The 14,729-nt window shown below is 44.2% G+C and overlaps 1 protein-coding gene across 6 annotated transcripts in view; it reads left to right on the top strand.

Annotated features, from left to right (window-relative positions):
- The window catches only part of YAP1 (Yes1 associated transcriptional regulator), a 114,270-nt gene that overhangs the window by 76,410 nt on the left and 23,131 nt on the right, over positions 1 to 14,729 (top strand). For 3 of the 6 annotated variants that reach the window (XM_047876651.1, XM_047876653.1, XM_047876648.1), the window contains exon 4: positions 2,195 to 2,314. In XM_047876651.1, the coding sequence (XP_047732607.1) occupies positions 2,195 to 2,314 (120 nt within the window). The remainder of the gene's footprint in view (positions 1 to 2,194; positions 2,315 to 14,729) is intronic. The other 3 variants (XM_047876652.1, XM_047876654.1, XM_047876650.1) reach the window with 1 other exon arrangement.

Consider the following 14,729-nt stretch of genomic DNA (forward strand, 5'->3'; position numbering starts at 1 on the left):
TTTTTTCCCTGGTGAGTAGGACACAAAAAACTTAGGCTTTTTCTTTCCTTTTTTTTTTTTTTTTTTTAATTTACTTATTTTTGAGAGAGTGAGCAGGGCAGGGGTAGAGAGAGAGGCGGGGAGAGAATCCCAAGCAGGCTCCATGCTGTCCATGTGAAGCCTGACGCCCAACACCAGGCTCAAACTCACAAATCGTGAGATCAAGACCTGGGCCAAAATCCAGAGTCGGACGCTTAACCGACTGAGCCACCCAGGCGTTCCTTAGTCTTTTTCCATTCTGCCTTTCTGTAGTTGTTAACATTAAAAAAAGAGTTGTAAAAATAAATACACTTAGGAATAAAAAGTTTGCTTTAAGGAGCACAAAGTACTGAATTTAATAACATCATTTTTGTTTATAAACCTATTAATTGAAGTGTATGTACTACATGATTTTAAGCTCATTTACAGAAGGTTCGGAATGTTCAAAGGGAGGCCCTCCATTCTTCCTCAGGTATTTACTGTGCAGGGTCTGCCGGCCTGTGCCCTAAAGGCTGGGTGAGCAGGTCACTGGCAGGACAGACAGGTCATTGCAGCTCTGTCCCGTACATGGGAACGCAGCCTCGAAGAGAAAACTAATGTGTGTGGTCAGGGAAGGCTGATGGGAGGGGTGACATCTGAAGGAGGAAAGCCTGGTGGCTGTTCGATAGAAGACCCTGGAAATAGGGGGCGTGGTGAGAAGTTGGGCTCTGAAGGAGGCTCCCCAGTGGTGAAGAAGGAAGAGCTGCTGCCTCTGGGAGGCTGAGTTCTTAGCGATACCCCGGTGCAGACGAGGCGGAGACAGTGCAGTGGTGCCTCCCTGCCGGGTGGAGGGGACAGGGGAGGCAGGTGTGTGTCCAGGATGGTGCTCTTGGTGGAGAGCCATAACCAGTAGAAAAGGCAGAGGTACCTGCACGGGGGGCAGGCTCGGGGACGGTGGCAGGGCCCGTTGGGGGAGGTGTCCGGAACCATCCCGCGACTGCTGCTGACTTGTTCCTCTCTCGGCTGCTCAGGAACTTGGAATGTCAAAAGCGATTTGCCACCGGGCCCTCTTCCCAAGAAAAGGTGGAGCCCAGCCATCGGGGTTCATTTGTGGAGGTTCTGCCTTCCCAGTAGTGGCGTCGAGCCCACTCGACAGTGACTGCCGCTGAGAAAAGCGGGTGGGTCTGTCGTGTTCACCGAGGTTACTTCCCACTCGCCTGCTGATAGACACCGGCCCTGCCAGCAAGCTGCAGCCCTGGACGCGGCTGGCACTGGGTGCCCCAAGCCGGCGGGCGGGGCGGGGGGGCCGTTTAGGAGTGCGTGCGACCCCATCAGTGCCCGGTGTCAGGCACGAAGCCGACTGGCCTGTGGCCGTGGGCAGTGGGGGGGGGGGGGGGGGGGATGTGCAGAGCCCCCTCAGGGTCACTCCTAGGGCTGGCCGGCACCTGCCAGGGCTGGTACGTGGAGGAAAAGAGGACTCAGGCCATGCAGGGTGGAGTGAGCTGTGCGATGTGGTAGCACATGGAGCCCTGTCGTGGTTCAGTGTTGCCGCTGGAGTGGGGTCCGTGCCGCTGCTGTGGGGGTTCGGGGAGCGCACATGCACCATCCACTTGGAATGGCCCTCGGTTCCGCCCATCCACACCTGTACCTCGTGGAATTCCAGCCAGCGCTCCGACTCCCGTCTCCACCTGACTCACCTCCCTGGATCCTGGGGTAGGCGTGCAGGTGGGCCCAGAGGTACCTGGAACTCACAGGTCTGCCCTGGGCCCCCCTCTTCCTGCTGCAGCCCTCACAGCCCAGCCGTACTGTAGCTTCCTCCCCCCAGGAAGGTGCAGGAATCTCCCAGCTCCCTTCCCGGGTGCTGCTCCCTCTCTCCATAGCTTTCAGATGGGGAACCCTGCCCCCTTCTTCGCCCACCTCCCCCAGCCACTTCTGGGTTGCTGAAACGGCACCTTTTCCTGACACTTGTGGACTGCAGTGCCCCTCGCCGAAGAGCCTTGTAGTCATTTATTAATTAGTAGTTTGTATAAAGAAGTGGAGACGGGTCAGGAATCGGGATACAGGTTTCCTTTTCTCCTCTGAACGTCTGCTCAATTCTGTGACGTTTTGTTTTTAAATATGCAGTCCCCCCCCCTTGTTTTTTTGTTTCTGCCAAGTAAAAACCAATGGTGATTTTTTTTTCTTTCTGTATTTATAGGTCCTCTGCCTGACGGATGGGAACAAGCCATGACTCAGGATGGAGAAATCTACTATATAAACCATAAGAACAAGACCACCTCTTGGCTAGACCCGAGGCTTGACCCTCGTTTTGGTAAAGGTTCAACTCAAAACCTTTTTTAGATATTTTTGATAACTGTGTGTGTGTGTGTGTGTGTGTGTGTGTGTGTGTGTGTGAATTTGGGAACATCCCCTGAAATAAAATTGCGTTGCTTTCTAGTATTGAACAGGAGGACTGCCCAGCCAGCTTTTCCAGTCCTGCTTTTATACCTCCTTACATATGTTCACTCTGCACCTGACACATGCAGGTGTGAGTCTGCTCTGCAGCCCGGGCGCCTGGGCTGGAGGTGGGGTGGGACAGCTTGTGGCAGCTTACTAACCAGAGTCCTGCTCCTTTCACCCTTTGAGCGACGCAGTGAATGTGCGTAAAACGGTCTTTCTAACTGCAGTGCTAGTCAGGCTGCCACGCTGCTGTAAGGCCTGGGATGCCGGCTTTGGTCCTGACCCAGCGTCTGCTTCTGTGCACCTGCAGCGAGGAGTGGCCTGTGCTGGAGGCTGTCTGGTTTTCTGTCCTCCACTGGGCTGGAGCTGTCACCCTGGGGAGGCGCCAGTGAAGGCATTTTCTCTGTTCTTCTCCCTCTGACTGGCTTTCTTTTTTTTAAGGAAGGTTCCTTAGTTTTTTATTCAGGAAACAAAGCAAAGCCGTATTCCCTTCTAAATCACCCTCTGCACAAAGGAACACTCCCCTCCCAAATGCACACATTCACATTCTGATAATCATATACAACCTCTTTAGTGCCTTTTTATCCCGTGTTTTTCCGCTGTTCTATTATTTCATTGGGGTTTCTGAGACACTCTTCCAAAGCCACGGAAAAGTGAATCTAAAAAGGAGCAAAGCATTGTGGTTTTGAAGTTTGCATTTTGGACTGGATACGGCTAAATGAAAACAACGTGCAGATCATCGAGTAGGTCAGACTGAGGAGTGTGGGGCTTTTGAAGCTCTGCGGGGTTGACCTAACAACAACTGTGGGGACTCTTACGGGAAGGAGGAATTAACTCTGTGAATGCCTTCAAAACACAATCCTGGGGGGAAAAGAAACTCTGCCCAGAGCTTCTTGGGTAAAATTACTTCCCTCTCAGAAACATTGTGAACGGTTTGGCTATGTCTGTATGTATACCTTCAGAAACCTCCAACATCTGGGTTCCCCCCACGCTGACTGGTCATTGGTGGGCTAGTTGGGACCCCCTGTTCACACGAAGCCAAGGTGGATCAGAGAACAGACTGTCCTTTTGACGGATAGCCGCTTGGCTTCAATGTTAGACTTTTGAGCTTCAAAGTCTGTTTGGGTGTTAAAAAAAGTAATGTGGCATGTTAATAATTTGCAACTTCAGATTTTATTTAATACTTCAGTAAGCCTTGTGGTTGAAATAGGAAAGTAAGGTAGAGAATTTTAATAAATGTTGCCATTTGTATGGACTGGAGCGATAACAGCCATGTTTCCTTAAGTCATATTTAATGAAATGGATTCAGCTTGTCCACATTTTGGAGATTTTTTTTAAGTGGTCTGTGGTTTCCCCCACCCCCACCCCCCCAACATAAGGTTATGAAAGATGATAATTAACTCTTGGCTGACTCCAGAAATCAGGAATTGGGACAAAGTTGTTGTTGTTGTTGTTTTTGCTTTGTTTTTTTCTGTAAGTGCTTTCAGTTAAAATAGTGAAATAAAGCAACTTGACCGTGACCCTAGGTAGATCCATTAATTATGCACAGAGCTTGGTCTTTTGTTTTGAGTAAGGAAGAGTACTGAAAACAATTCTCCCACCCTGCCTTCAGCACATGCATACGCACATTCAATTGCATATTCCAAAGAAAAGTTCCATAAAATTCTCTTACTGCCCATAGTTTCCCTGTTTGGGCCCACTGTGTGTGTGTCTTCCAGACAGGCTTGATAGCCTGCCAGAGCTTTTTATTTTGTGGCCTGACTTTTAATCTGTTCCAGACCTTTTCAATCAGAGCCCCAGTGTAACAGGGGGGCGGGGGCTTCTCCAGGCTGGGGCTCTGGCGGTTAGAGCCAGGCTGCTGAGTGCTGGGGTGCTCATGAAGTCTGAGGTTCGAGACAGGAGTGGGTTTTATCTCTGCCAGAAAAATACAGATGTCCGCTTTCTGACCCTTTGAGCTGTGCACGTACAAACAGTGGGTTCTTGTTTTCGTGGTTGTGAGGTTGCTTTCCTGTACTCCCCAAATCTGTATTATTTACCTGTGTTTAGCTTGGGTCAAGTTAATCTTCTCTTGTGACGTTGTGGAATAGAAGGATCCACCTCCGTGCAAGCTGTGTGAGCTTGACATCCCTTCCCTTCTTCAGACACCAGCCTCTTACATTTTAGAATCCTGTGTCCGTCCTCCTTCCTGCAGAAAGTTAATAAATTATCCATATGACTTTAGGAAATTAAAGAGTAATTTGTGGATTGCTTTTCTTTCATCCGATTTTCTTGTTTAACATTTAAAAACTATACATTTTTGACATTTACGTTATTTTAGAGAATTTACTAGTAATTTGTAACAAATCATGAAGTGACATCACTGACAATAAGGATTCCCTGATACTTATTGGCTTTGAGAAAAGAAGGGGTTTTGTTTGTTTTTAAGGATTCCTGTCAGGAATTTTGAATTAATCCAATTAGGAATTGGTGCCTGAATATTATGTAGGCTGTTACATTACTTCATATGATGACTTTTTCCTGGAGATTTAAAATATGTAAATGTATTGTAAACATGAAGAGTCTCAAGTTTTAAACATTTCCTTGTTGTGTAATAGTCCTATGAATAGTGTCTGGTAAAAGCCCTAATGAAAACACACAAAAATATCATATCTTTTTAGAATGAAAGATCTCCAAAACACTAATAATCAGGGGACTCATCTTTTGTGTAATGTTACTGTCCTTACTGTTTGTATAAAAGGACATATTAAATAATATTAGCAATTTGTGTTTCTGGAAATAGGTGCTGATGGTACCACTGGAAAAAAACATGTTTGGTGTAAATGGAATATTGGAACTAGAGATTTGGGCTAAAAAATAGATCTTTTGAGTCTTAAACGATGTAATGAACAATCTGGTGTGGCAAAAACAGAATAGTCTTTAATTCCTAACAGTTCTGTGCATAGAAATTCTGTGCACAGAAATGTCAAAGGTAATTAAAACCCAGATGTTGATTTTGGTTCTTTGTTTCAGTTTCCCAAAACTTGGTGTGCGTGCGTGTGTGTGTGTGTGTGTGTGTGTGTGTGTGTGTGTGTGAGAGAGAGAGAGAGAGAGAGAGAGAGAGAGAGAGAATTTCCTAAAATAAAGATAACTAAAATGAAAAAAAGAAGAATAGATAAATTTATTAAGACTCATAGCCAAAGTTAAGCACATACTTCTTTTTTATTTATTTTATTTTATTTTAATGTTTTATTTATTTTTGAGACAGAGAGACAGAGCATGAGCAGGGAAGGGGCAGAGAGAGAGGGAGACAGAGAATCTGAAGCAGGCTCCAGGCTCTGAGCTGTCAGCACAGAGCCGGACATGGGGCTCGAACTCACAAGCCACGAGATCATGACCTGAGCCGAAGTCAGACGCTTAACCAACTGAGCCACCGAGGTGCCCCAAGCACATATTTCTTAATCAGGGTTAAATCTTTGCATCAATAATGAGGGGTTTATTAAAAATTTTAACTTTTTAGATATACATTAACCTTTTCTTTTTAACACCAAATATTCTCGATAGCTGTTGTAATAAGTGAAGTGGTACTTTACTTTTGATGAAAATGTGCCTAATGACCAACTGAATACCTAAGTCTGCTCTAGTGGACACAGGAAAATGCACTGAAGGCCGTGGACACTGAACTTATCTCCGTGAATGGAGTCTTGGGTGGATAGAATGTCAACATCTAACCATTTGAATTTTACTAAAACAAGTGTCTGGATAATCATGCGTTAAAGTATTTTTTTTCCTTACACTCTTTTAAATCTTTCCTGATGATCCCAAATTGTACCTACTGGGTTGTAGACTGCATTATTCACTCCTTAGGAGAGAGGGAAAAAGATAATTCATTGTATTTTAGGTAAGAAGAACTGTTGCTAATGAAAAAAGTTTAATGCATAAACCTCCCAAAATTTGGCCCTGGAAAGAAATGTATAATGCCTCTAACCCGCATTTGTCAAGATGTAGCTGGGCGGTGAAAAGTGGTATTCTGGGGCTGGGGGCGCTCAGCATCCCTGGCCCTCACTCACCAGTGCCACTCAGTCGCTGTTGACTCCCCACACCAACACATACGTGCTTAAAAAAAAATAATGGGGGAAGACATACGAAGAATTGCTCAAAATAGGTGTTCCTGTGAGACGTAGGGAAACTGTGACCTGTCCAAGGTTCTATAGTTCTGTGACAGAACTGGAATCTGAACTTGATCTTTTCAGACCTAGAAGTGTTTTGAAATTTAGATTCCATGCAGTTATTGTTTTAGGAACACCCCTAATTCATCAACACTGATGCGTGGACATTTCAGAGGGAAGAAGGTGACAATGGTTAATGTATTTCTATTGTGACTCACCTTGAGGAAATTACTCGGAGGTTTCCAGTTACAGAAGAGATGGCCCGATGGCAGCGGAGTGTGAAGCCGTCCGGATGGATTATCATGCCACCTCTATCATGTCCTTAAGAGCCTGTCTTCCAGCCTCAGGTTTGACCTTTCCCTAGAGTAGGAGCTTAGCAGTTTGTTCTATTTAAGGAAAGTTCTAATGACCAGAAAGTATGTGTCCCTTTATTACCTAGAAATTTACTTCCCGTCAGATTTGTGAATACAGTTCAATCCCAGAAGCATTCTCTGTCCTACTGTGGTTTGTCCATTTTTTTTTTTTTTCGTGCACTAAGAGTTCTGGGATCTCAACCAGGTCGCTCCCCTTCCCTGGACACCGTTTTACTACTGACTCTTTAAATGTAACACACAAGGTAGTCTTTTTTTATGTGTGCGTTTTCCACTGAGAAAGATAATTAGGGTGTGTCTCAACTTTTGTATGCCTTCCAAACATCCTGTTTTCACATCCACAGAAGGACAGAAGGTAGCTAGCCTCCCGCTTACTGTGTAGTGGTTATTCCGTAATGTGCTGAGTTCAGGTGAGCTCTGATGCAGAAGATGTTACCTGCTCAATCGGGAATCGAGATCTGAGCTTTTCTGGTACCACAGAATAACCCAACTCACTCGGAAGAGTACCTGACTTCTCTTGACTTACATGTGATGAGATTATACTGGATGCTTTTTGAGAATTATTTCTGGCGCTTAATTAAAATTTAATAAAGGATGCTAGATTGTGGGTTCTTCTGTGACTGCTTTGGACCCTTGCTTAAGGCTACTCCCCAGCAGCCTTACGGACTCGAGCCCATGAGGTTTCAGAGACACTTTTGGACTTTTTATTGCATCATCTCAGTTTAGCGCTTGGCCCTCCGGTCACAGCTGGGAAGTACTTTTGAAGAGGAGACAGAGAAATCTTTCAGCCCTTAACCTAAAGATGAGCCTGATCCCGTGGTGCGTATGCCCAGGAAACAGACCTGATTGGGGAGGGGGGCGGCGTTCTGCGTCGAACAGTTTGGTCCTCACTCAGTCTCTGGGTGCAGAGGAGTTTAAAAATGCTTACATTAGCAGGGTTCAGCTTGGCTGCCTTAAAGATGGTGCATCTTTGGTATGCTTTGTTTCTAAAATGGAGAACTCCTGTAAAGCTGCTCTGATAGAAAAGTCAAAAGCCTGATGGAAGCTGATGTGAAGTAATATCCCAGGCTGTGTACGTAGTGAAGTCTGACTTAAAACACAGTTCGAGATTGTCAGCAATTATTACCCTTATTTTATGCTTTTTTTTAACTTAAGTAAGCACTTAGTGAAATGAATATCTATTTTTTGAAATGAGTGTTTTAACGCCGAAGATTATAGAATATCAAAATAATTTCAGTACCGGAGTTTTGTTGTTTATTTGTGTACGTGTGGTTTGTTTTATCATGTTTGGTTTTTGCTTTTTAATGTTACATTCAGGAGGATGGTGCCCAAAAACTTGATCCATGATGATAAAAGCAGTCTCACCAACGGTGAGCACACGTGTGTTAGTGAGTTTGCATGTAGTTTGTATTTGATGGTGGTTTACGTATGCAGTCACATAAGGAAGAAACATCTTTTTTTTTACGGGCGTTATCCATGTGGAATTTTTAAAGCTTAAAATCTTTATAAAAAAAATGTTTTCCTTTTAATGTTTACTCATTTTTTGAGAGCTAGAGAGAGAGCTTCAACGGGGGAGGGGCAGAGAGTGAGAGGGGCAGATGCAGAATCCGAAGCAGGCTCCAGGCTTTGAGCTGTCGGCACAGAGCCCAGTGCAAGGCTCAACTCACGAACCGTGAGATCACGACGCAAGCTGAAGTCAAACGTTTAACCGACTGAGCCACCCAGGAGCCCCTTTCATGCCAGTCTCTGGATAGATGTTTGAAAGAAGTTGAATTGACCTAAATAATGGTTTGTTGTCAGTATTTTTTAAACAGTTTAGAGATTTAAAGTCTTAAACCCAGTTTTGGGGGCCTGTGGGTGGATGTTTGGGAAAGGAGCAAAGTACAGAGTGTGAGAGGGAGGGACTGAGGGATGAGGGACTCCCCACCCCCTGCCTGTGATGAGACCTGGGCCCTGGGGCTCAGAGCCTGCAGCCAAGCCCTGAGCTGGGGCCTGGAGCCGGGGTCTGGAGGAGGTGAGCTGCTGTCACCTAAAAAAAACCACAGTGAGATGCCGGCTGGTAGCCGGTCAGACTGCTAAAATCAAGGACAGACTGTGCAAGAGTTGACCGGAATATGGAGAAGTTGGAACCCTCACTCGGTGCTGAGGGGACTGAAAACTGATACAGCCGTTTTGGAAAACGGTGTTGGCAGATCCTTGAGTTGGACACACAGTCGCACTAGGGCCTCGCAGGTCCTTTCCTAGGTGTTTATGCAGAAGAAGTGGAAACCGAGCATCTGCACAGACACCTGAACACGAGTACTCAGCAGTGTCCTTCACAGCAGCCGAGAAGTGGAAATGACACAGGTGCCCGTCAGTTGATGAACGGATGAAAAGGGTGCTACATCCGCATGGTGGAGTGTTACTCGGCAGCCAAAAGACAGGAGATGCTGGTACACGCTGGTACACGCTGCAAAGATGGTTGAACCTCAAACGTGCACGGTGGAACCCGCCAGTCCCAGAGGCCACATACTGTTTTACTCCGTTCTGTCCAGGATCAGCACATCTACAGACGGAAATCTGTCACCGTCTCCTGGAGTTGGGGGCACAGGAAGTGTAGTGCTGAGGATACCCAGTCTCTTTCAGGGGATGAAAATGTTCTGAAATTGGTGATGGCTACACAATTCTGTGAATCTATACAAACTGTTAAAAGGGTGACATAGGTCAGTAAAACTTATTTTTTAAGATTTTATTTTTTTTTAAGTCTACTTACTTTTGAGAGAGAGACGGCGTGAGCAGGGGAGGGGCAGAGAGAGAGGGAGAGGGTCATTCCCAAGCAGGCTTGGAGCTGTCGGCCCAGAGCCCTACACGATGCTCAAGCTCGTGAACTGTGAGATCCTGACTTGAGCCAAAACCAAGTCAGACACTTAACTGACTGAGCCACCCAGGCCCCCAAGATTTTATTTTTAAGTAATCTCTACACCCAGCATGGGGCTGGAACCCATAATCCCAAGGTCAAGAGTTGGTCGCTCTACCGACTGAGCCATCCAGGCACCCCAATAAAGCTTACTTTTTAAGAAATCATTCCTGGCACAACACTGCCATTTCAGTACATAGCTTAATCAAGAGCATTCATTTCTTTTAACAAGTCTATTATTTTAGAGTCTTCAGTGTCCTTGTAGATATGTGCAAAACCTAAAATTTGTTTTTAAATGTTAAGAACAAACTAATATGTAGGCATGCAGTGTCTGAGACTTGATAAAATATTAGACAAAGTAACACGTGCCTTCTTGAGTCATGAGGGACTGGGTGTAAGTTAACGTTTTAAAAGTTCAGACACTGGTTCCAATTTTAAATTTATGCTTAATGAAGGCATCACTAGGACTGAATGTATTTTCCCAAAGTTTATGGTTGAGTGTCCATTCTGTAATACTTTGTAATATTTCAAGATTGAGGTTAGCAATTATGAAGTCTTAAAAACATTCTGAGATTTGAAAATGCAGGTCCTGAAGATGAAGTCTGGGAAGAGACCCGCCGGGGGCATGGCCTCCTGTGTGTTGAGAAGGTGGTGTCTTTTCAGTAATTGCTGAGACCGTAGCTTGCTATCATAAAGCTGACAGGACTGCAGGACTGATTTGTTAAGTGAAACTTGAAACAGTTACTATTTCATAATCCAAGCTGCACAGACTCTGAGTTTTAAAATACAGAATATTTTTTTAAAACCCTGTCATATTTTTTAAGGACTTTTTTTTTCTCTTTACCTTCTAGAAATGTTATTAAAAGTGGAGGAGACCTTGGGATTTCAGTAGTTGATCCCGGAGAGAAGAACTTCGCACTGCTGTTCTGGTTTTTTTTGGTTTTTTTTGTTTTTTTTAGCCGCCCTGCCCCCTTTTCCTGGGAAACAAAGCCTGTTTTGTTTCTCCCCTGCTTGTGAGATCTCTGCCAGGCTCCTGTGGGTGCGCTGCTCTGCTTTGTTGAAATGCGTGAGATACTGAGAAGGTAAAGAGCAGGATGCTTCTGGAGGGAATCATTCCAGCTTCCGTAGATCAGCGGGGTTGTGTTGGTCACTGAAATACGCTCTTCATAGGGAAAGCTTGTAGCACTGTTTGTGTCCACAGGTAACAGCGTTTGGGCAGACACAATTAAGTCCTCACCAGTGTCAGCCAGAGAGACCATATCTGTTGCTAGTTTTGTGCAAACTTCTGTTCAGTTCTGCAGAGTTGTTTTTCCTTCATCTTTTGCTCTCCTGTTTCTCCCTTTATGTGGGTTTTGAATAGTTAAATAAGCTTAGATCTGAAAAAGAGCCTACCAACCAATTCAGGAGCCTTCAGCAGCCCTCACTGTCCTTGATGATCACCGCTAACAGTATTTAATTCTGGAAAACTGAAGGGAAGCACAGGATCCTTCCCTCTTTATTTTCAAGCAATTTGTTATTGTCCATTTTCACAACAGTACATATTTATATTAACTTGTTAAATGTTGTATTTCTTAATAAAAATCCAGTGGGGAAAGCTGAATTTTCAGATGCTTCTTACTAGATGAAATATGTAAGTGTATTGCTCGAGAGTCAGTTTTGCAATCAGTCAAGTTATTAATGGGCTATTTCGTAGCAGTTTCTTGTTTAAATTATTTAATTGCTTGGAACCAAAAACATATTTTCCCCAATAGCTGTTTGTTCTAAGTTGCACTTTATGAGGTGTTCACTGCATGTGATTGGTTCTCAGATCATCCCCTCAACTCCTCCACACCGAAATAGCAAATGTATAGAACATTTCTGAGGGGAAATATATCGAGTACTGAGTATTGTGCTGGAATGCCAGGAGTGTGTTTCACTAAAGGAGAAGGATGTCTCAGGGTTGAGTTAAGACTGCACTACCAATTTTTTCTGTTTAGATCTTACTGGAAAGATAAATATTCGTATCTCTGAATTGTAGTGTACTGACAAACCGGGAGTGGCCTGGTAAAGTGGGAGAAGGCAGAGGGCAGCATAATTATCTGTAGGACTAGGAATCTTAAAGTTTAGGAAGAAGTGCCCCAGGGGAGGAACGAGGTAGCATTTATGGAGCACCTCTTGTCCCCAGGGCCAGATTGTGTGCTCTGCATAGATGAATCTCCACAGTGTCTCCGAAAGGGACATACGGTGTCCCCAGACACAGCTGAAGAAGCTGAGGATTAGAGGAATGACTGAGTTGTAGTGTTGGTTTGACTACAAAGGCAGTGTGTTTGGTATTGTGACAATACCTGTTGGTGACAAGTAGATGTAAGCAGTTGTATTAAATGAGATTGTTGATTCCAGACTTAAACATGTTTGGAAGCATAACAGTGTCCTGAATAGCCTATGATTTAAATGGAAATCACAATACAGATTGTGGCAGATCTTGGCACTTAAAATTTCGGGCTTATTTTTTTGTATCCATTCCCCTACAAAATGCTAAACTACAACCGTGATTATGAAACTTTAAGCCATTTATTCTTTCTAAAGACAGATCATAAATAAATATGATTTTTGTTGGGCAGTATAAGACAACTAATCTGGCTTTGAACAGCATGGAGCGGCAGGTCCTGTTTTGACGTCCCGTCTCTGCTCTGCCAGACAAAATACCAAAAAGAGATCACCAGAAAGACATGACTAGGGTCATAAATTGCGGAAAATAATCTCTGTGGGTCAGAAGGTAAAACCCACATAATACAGTGAGCAAGGGCAGGCAGGTTTAGGGGCCTCGGGTCCTGAGGATGTCAGGAGCTCAGAGTGTTACGGACAAGGGAGACAGGACAGCTGTGGGCCTGGCCTAGTCCAAGAGCGAGGACTCACCACGCATCAAGTACAAATCTCAGCAATCCGTACACAGACCCTGTTCTTTTAACTACAGTGCAGTTAAATTAGATTCCTATGGGGCGCCTAGGCTCACTAGGTTCAGCGCACTAGGTTTAGCGTCCGACTTCAGCTCAGGTCATGATCTCGGGGCTTGTGAGTTCAAGCCCCGCCGCAGGCTCTGTGCCGACAGCTCGGGGCCTGGAGCCTGCGTCAGATTCTGTGTCTCCCTCGCTCTCTTCCCCTACCCCCCTTCTCAAAAATAAATGAACGTGTTAAAAAAAAAAAAATAGTCTCGATAAAGTCAGCTTCGAAAAATGTATATGGTTTGCCCTACCAGCCATTAACACATATCATTAATGTTGGGATTAAAATTGTGGCATCTGGGATAAGATTAATGAATAGAAAGTCCAGGAGCAACGTAATGTGGCAATTTAGTCTGATAAAAGACGTCTTTGGGGGAAGGATATACTTTATGTGGGTGGTGTTGGGCAAATAGGCATGAAAATATAAAATCAGATTTATTCACTCCATATTCCAGGATAAATTCCAAGTGGAATGGATTGAATTGCCAAATACATAAAAAGAAAGTGAATAGCTTTTGAATTAAAAAGTTGATGAATTGCTTTGTCATCAGGGAGTGGGGAAAACATAACCCAAATTTCAAAAAGACTGATAAATTTGACTGCTTAAAAAATACAATTATATGGAAAAAGCAAACTAAAAAGAGAGATGGTAAACTGAGGGAGATTATTTGTAACATATATGTGACCACAGCTGTCTCCCCCTTGTATATAAAGATTATCTAAAATAGAGAATGTAAAGAAAGACTAGCAAGTCTCTTGGAAAAGGTACAGACACAATTGGCATGAAAAATGCAAATGGCCCTTTAAAATAGGGAGATGGATCAAACTTTTGAAATAAAATGTAGCAAAGTAAAATGACATTGACCAGCCATTTCTCACTTTTCAGATTGGCAGAGGTCCAAAAGTTTGGCAAGGATTTCATGGGGAAAAAGGACTGTCCTACATCACTGGTAGGGATACAGCCAGGTACAACCCTGGTGTGTGAGGGAAGAAGCAGGGAGACTTGGCAAAAGTACTCATTTTTAACATGAAGTCAGCCACCTCTCCCAACTAGGGCTCCACCCCAAGATACAGTAGCAAAGAGACAAAATAATGTGTGTATGAGCTTATTCTAGGATAGTGAAAACTTAACAGGAAATTGGTTGAACGGGATACTAATAAGCTATTTTAAAAAGAAAGTGAGAGAAAACCCCTATATCCTGCTTTGGAGTGGTCCCAAGGATTTGTTGTTGGTGAGGAAATAACAAAAAAGGCAAAGTGGAGACAAGTAGAAAAGTAGCCTTAGCGTACATGCTGCCCTGTGTCTAAGAAGTGTGCGTGTGGTTGCGTGGATTTTGCAAACACTGGTGACTGTTGGCTGTGAGCTGGTCAGGGTGGGGGAAGTAAGGCAGGTTTCTCCAGTTCGAGAGCACAGTGTCACAAGTGAATCTGTAAATTGAGTCGGTGGCCATGTGACAGGGAGAGGGACTCTTAGGTAACTAATCCACAGTGATGTGACCGTATGTACCTAATGAATGTTTTGAGTCAACAGTGACAAGTTAGAAACTTGTAATAATCATTTTGTTGGGCATAAGTTCAACAGTCTGGGGAGGGCAATACCTATTGATGTTGTTAGAACCAGGTTTTTCAGCATAAGAGAAAATGCTTATAAGATCAAAGAATCCAAGTAAACACCCCGAATGGTAGGTACTGAGATTACGTCTGGATGAAAGGCTATGATGTTTGCTTCAGAATAATCGGGGAGACCGCAGGATAGAAGGGACTCCATGTGTGTGGATTAGGATGCTGCCTGATGAGCACGTGAAGATCTGTCATCTATGTTTTTTCTACTTCTCTCTCTGGAAATTATTTGGAAACTTTGAAACCTGTTTGGAAGCATTACAGTGTAGTAAATAGCTCA

The sequence above is a fragment of the Prionailurus viverrinus genome, chromosome D1 (assembly GCF_022837055.1).
Source record: "Prionailurus viverrinus isolate Anna chromosome D1, UM_Priviv_1.0, whole genome shotgun sequence".
Classification (NCBI taxonomy): domain Eukaryota; kingdom Metazoa; phylum Chordata; class Mammalia; order Carnivora; family Felidae; genus Prionailurus; species Prionailurus viverrinus.